This window comes from Quercus lobata, chromosome 3 (genome assembly GCF_001633185.2).
Source record: "Quercus lobata isolate SW786 chromosome 3, ValleyOak3.0 Primary Assembly, whole genome shotgun sequence".
NCBI lineage: Eukaryota > Viridiplantae > Streptophyta > Magnoliopsida > Fagales > Fagaceae > Quercus > Quercus lobata.
Window position 1 is genome coordinate 10,909,533 of NC_044906.1, and position 5,592 is coordinate 10,915,124.

The 5,592-nt window shown below is 33.9% G+C and overlaps 1 protein-coding gene across 1 annotated transcript; it reads right to left on the bottom strand.

Annotated features, from left to right (window-relative positions):
* Window positions 1–1,021: 1,021 nt before the first annotated feature.
* LOC115980319 (receptor-like protein 9DC3) lies at window positions 1,022–2,028 on the bottom strand. The gene is made up of 2 exons (XM_031102583.1): window positions 1,782–2,028; window positions 1,022–1,674 (listed from the first exon to the last, which is right to left on the bottom strand). Exons 1-2 carry the CDS (start codon window positions 2,026–2,028, stop codon window positions 1,022–1,024), a joined length of 900 nt encoding a protein of 299 aa, XP_030958443.1.
* Between the last annotated feature and the right edge of the window lie 3,564 nt (window positions 2,029–5,592).

The window sequence follows — 5,592 nt, forward strand, 5'->3', positions numbered from 1 at the left end:
AAGTATTGTAACGTATTTTTTATTGGGCCTTTGTTGTTGTTTTGTTAAGTGCAGTTCTTGTTTCTTCTTGCTTGGATAGGCTTGTCATCACACCGAAAGCCTATAGGTGTCATCTTAAGAGCCCATAGTTGAGTCTCGGTTTGGTTTCCCAACATTTCATTTAGAGGCATCAATTTCTTCCCCCAACATAAGTAGAACACAATTTTTATTAAATTATACAGTAAGTATGCACATGATATTGTAACATTCTAAACATATTTAATTATATCTTCACAAGGTGCAAGCTCAATTTCAACCAAAAAAAAAAAAAAAAAACCTTAGTTCCTATGCTCCCTTCTCACATTTCTTTTTGTCCGTTGTCTTATTCCAAAGGTCTTCATCAACCAGTCAAGTTTTTTTGTAGCCACAATGTTGCCAATTATCACTCCGACGATTAGTCCAAATCCATACCCAATCAAAACTATTTCCCAACCAAATTCAAAGAGAGACACAGCAAAATCTTGAATTTGTTTAGAAGTTGAAGGTAAAGGTAGTGAAGAATTAGAATCCCCACACTTTTTTTATAATGGATTACCACACAAGCCTAAATTCCCCTTAAATGATTTGTTTTCAAATGTATCAAATTGTTTCTCATGTGGTATAGAGCCAGTGAGTTGGTTATGAGAAACATTGAACCATTCGAGAAAAATAAGTTGTGTTAGTTGTGATGGAATCTCCCCTAAGAGCCTATTTTGAGAAAGGTCCAATGATTCTAGCATGGTAAGATTTCCTATAGATGGTGGAATGTGTCCAATGAGAATGTTGTTGGAAAGATTCAGCATACGAAGCTTTTTCAAATCTCCAATGTAACCTGGAATCTCTCCAACAAACCTATTACTTGACATATCAATGGCCCTAAAGAATTCTTGGACCTTGTTGTACGCTATATCCAGACCTTTGTTTGTTAGTTGCATTGTATAATCATAATTGTAATACATATGGTATGTCCCATCACTAGAATATAGTTTTGCCTGAATATATGTCAAGTGGAATTCATTGTCCAATTTCTAAAGGACTTTAATGGCAACCTTCCGATAAAACTATTGTAAGAAAGATCAATAATTCGCAAGTTGGGGAATTGATAATTGGTTTCAGGACTTTCTAATATTTGCCCATAGAATTTGTTGGACTGCAAGAGGAGAAGCTTTAAGTTTGGAAGATTTCCCAACCAAGAGGGAAAAGTGTCATTGAATTGTTTATCACTAACATCAATGGCCTCTAACATGGTGCAATTGGACAATGATCTTGGCAATAGTCCTTGGAATTTGTTTCCTCTCAAACTAATCATCCTCAATTCCAAGATATTGTGCAAGCATGGAAGAAGTGAACCACTAAAGTAGTTATCAGACACATCAAGGATATGAAGAGAAGTCATGTTGCAAATAAACAAAGTTCCACTAAGGTAATTAGCAGAAATATCAAGAAAATAAAGATTATTTTGTTTAAAGATGGAGATTGTAAACTGACCTTCAAACTCATTCTCCCAAAGGCCCAAGACATATAATTTTGTGAGGTTCATAAGCCCAAAAGGAATTGGACCAGATAAATGATTGCCGCTCAAGTTAAGGACAACCAGTTGTGTCAAGTTTGTAAGCCCAAAAGTGAATGGACCGGACAATTGATTATCATAGAGGTCTAGAAAAGCAAGTTGGATAAGATTTCCAATTGAAGACGGGATGTTAGTATGTTACACACCAAAGTGTTATTTGAAAGCTTAAGATAAATAAGATTTGTGAGGTTACCAATTGAAGAAGGAATGGATCCTGAGAAGTTGCAACCCCCAATATTCAAAGCAATCAAGGAGCCGAAATTTCCCATAGAAGTGGGTAGCTCACCAGTGAAACCGGTGCTTCCAAGGTCAATTTCCTCCAAACGACTACTCCAATATTGAAAGTGAGGCCAAGAACCAGTGAGATCTTGGTTGTACTTCACGTCAAGAACCCGCAAATTTGGTAGCTTAAAGATGCCTATTGGAAATTGCCCATGCATTCCACAGTCATGGAGATAAAGGGACCTTAAATTAGACAAGTTTTGCAAAGATATTAGGCACCGTGGAGAATATATTCACCCCACTTAGATCAAGGTTTTCTATGCGCGTTAGGTTTCCAACTAGGCTTGTTAGACTCAGCTGTTTGAATTGTAAGAAGTATATGCCTGAAGACAAATCATAGTTGCAACATAGATCCAGAGATGACAATTGGGAAAGTTTTGAAACTTCAAATGGGATTTGACCAAAAAACGCAGAATGTGAGAGATTGAGATATGTGAGTTTTGAAAGATTTCCAACCTGGGACGGGATTTGAGAGTGGTTAAAGTGATTGTCTGCAAGGTTAAGCCTTTGTAAGTGAACAAGATGAAAGAGAGTGCTGTTGGAGTTGATTGAACCGTAGAGCCAACTGCTACTGAGGTCATGGCCAATCACATGACCTGTGTCCTCATCGCAGTCTACTCCATCCCAAAAGCAGCAATCACTGTTTTCTCTTTCTAATGTCCAAGTTTCAAACCTATGATTTGCAATAGGATCATACAAAGAGACAGACTTGTTTATGATAAAGCTTTTCTTGAATTGCAACAAGGCTGAGCTCTCATCATCATGGCATAGTGGCTGCTTGGAAGGAAACGAATGTATAAGATGAAACAGAGGGAGTATGTAAAGCAAGCGCATCAACATGAACATGGTGTAGTAAAATGATGATGATGTCCTAAACCACTAATTATGTATGTTTAGCACCCTTAGCTGTGTAGTTGAATACAAATTGGTTTGAAAGTATTTACTATATATAGACACAACCTATATGAAGTGCTCAACTACTGCCAGTTGTCATAAATCCCTCTTACGTCAAAAGCGTAAGCTTGAAAAACATTAATTGGCAAGCTTAATGCACGTCCATATCTTTGACGAGCACAAAAATTAAATATTGACACGGGTGTCTCGATCATTACCAAATAAATAACGTGGCAAAATTTGATCATCGAATTGGTATAGTTATAACATTAACATATGTAACTCCAAGTCTCCAATCAGTATTTTTAGGTAATTTTCAAAATTAATTATGGAATTATCCCAAAAGAATTAGCAAGAAAGTCACATATCAATGGGAAATTCTATTTCTGTTTAGTATCACGTAGTTGTTTGATAGCTTATTTGCTAAATATAAGACAAAATATATATAATATATAGTTTTTGTTAGCTTTTATGGTAAAAGTTTAACCAAAAAAATATAAGTTAGCTTTTTAAAAATTTAAAAAAAAAAATATATATATATATATATATATATAGTTTTGTTAAATTTAAAATTTAAAAAAAAAAAAAAAAAAAAAACAAAAAAAACAAAAAAATTTTTGCCAAATGGTGTGCAATATCTAGTTTTCAATGTAACGAACCGTGTGCAATATAATAATTGTTTTACAACTATCTAGGTGATAGCATACACTCTAAAAATGGCGAATTTTTAAATTTTTTTTTCCTTTTCTATTTGGTTTCCAGATTATCATTTCCATTTCCCTTGTCTTGTTGGTCGTGTTAGTTGTACTTTGAATATTTGATCAATTAATTCTTTGATTTCAATTAAACTTTCAGGTCTTGAAAATGTAAGTTGTGTTACTCATGATGCTTGGAGGGTTGCTCCAATTGCAAGATTAGTGAGTGAGGTTTTGAATTAATCGGTCTGTGACTTTTGAGAATTAGGAAAAATAAAATTTGTTTAAATCTCTGAGTGGATTCCAATAGATGGAAACTTTCTTGCTTTTTATCTTTAAGTTGGATTCCTCTAGATTAGGTGTGAGCTTATCTATTCATTATGATTTTGTATTTGCATTTCCTCCATAGCCCAGAAAAATATGGTATCAAACGGATCTCCCAGAAAGAGCTTGACTAGTTGCAGGTGCTGAAATGTTTAGAATTTTGTCTTAAATAATACAATTCTTTGCAGCTTATAGAGGGCCACTTTGTCTATTTTTTTATCCTGTTTAAGGATCTTTGTTTAGTTTTGTTCCTTTTATGTCATTTGGATTGTTTTGATCTTGTTTGCAGATAATATTTCTCATTGCATCTGTTGCATTTATATTTATTTTTGTTGATGAAATTTTCATTTATCTGCATAAATATATGTACTGTGGTATCAAACGGATCTCCCATGCTCAATTCTCTGTTTGATATGCACTTGCCAATAATATACAATTGCACTCCAGTTTCTCCAGTTAATTTCAAACATCAATCTTAAACACTGGGGCCTTGTGGACAGTCCCTTTGTTAAATGTGTCTTCAAAACACTTTCATGATCTCATTTTCTGAAATGTGAAAAAGCCAGGGCGGCTTGATGTATTTGGGGGCCTAACGCAAAAATTGATTATCTTGTTTTAGATGCAAAATTACTACTAATTAACATAAACTATGTAGAATTTTTTTTTTTTTTTTTTTTTAGAAATTTTATAAACAAAAAAAATTTGACAAAATTTTTCATACTTGTTGATATGATAGATTGATAATAGTAAGTAAAAGAGTGGTGTTAGTGGTGGACTTAGATAAGAACTAATAAAAGTTTGCTAACTAAACTTTTATTATTATTCTTATTTTTTTTAGAAATACAACATTCACAATATTTTTTTATAACAAATCCTAGGTTTTAAGTTGCTTTTTTTTTTTTCTTCTCTTTGAAAATATCACTATAATTATTTTTTTGCTATCAATAACAGGTTGTAACAATCTACTACTTAGCATAATTGTAAAAGTGTTGTAAAAAATATTATGGACGTTATATTTTTCTCTATTTTTTATTTGTTTTTCATCTAGTAAAAAATTATTATTTTATTTATTAATTATAAATAACCTTATTGGTTAAAATTTTGGGACCTTTTTTTTACCTGGGGCCTGAGGTGACCGCCTCTCTTGTTCCACTATTCAACCGGCACCATGTGAAAGTGTATTTTTATCATTTTCGCGTTTGACCTGGCCATATAAAACCACACTTCCTAGAGATGACATATATAAACCCTTTCTCCTTTCTTGTTGTTGTTGCAAATCCAAGATCAAGTCCAGTTGTCTAAATTTGGGTGTGTTGTGATTTGGGTTAGTGTTTGTTACCGACCTTAATTTTAAGGGTCTTAGAGTTTGATTTGTGTTAATCAGTCATGTGGTTATTAGACATGGCAAAACGGTCGGGTCGGGTCACGGGTCAAAAACGGGTCATTTTAAGCGGGTTGAAAACAGGTTCAGGTCAATCGGGTTTCGGGTCGGGTCGGGTTGACCCATATTTTTCACATGAAATTTTTTTATTTTTTTTATTTTTTTTTATTATAAAGAAAACAATATGTATTTGCCATTTGGATAGTTATGCAACATATTACTTGATGTAAAATGCATTATTTTGAATTCACTACTGTAAGGACGCGATTCGTGGCGGACCGTAACAGTGTCGGGTTCGCACATAAAAAGGCTCCTAACAATATCATTTGTAGAGCGTGGGTTTGGAAGGCTAGGCCCTGGTTGACAGGCGGTGGGTTTTTCGCGGTGTTCATACAAGGTTAAGTTTTCCTTCACCCCTGGAGTCTTTC

Coding starts and splice junctions, on each gene's coding strand:
- LOC115980319 (XM_031102583.1), bottom strand. CDS start 2,028: ATGCATGGGCAATTTCCAATAGGCATCTTTAAGCTACCAAATTTGCGG. Junction 1,675..1,781: donor ATCCATTCCTTCTTCAATTG/GTAACCTCACAA, acceptor TTGCTTTTCTAG/ACCTCTATGATAATCAATTG.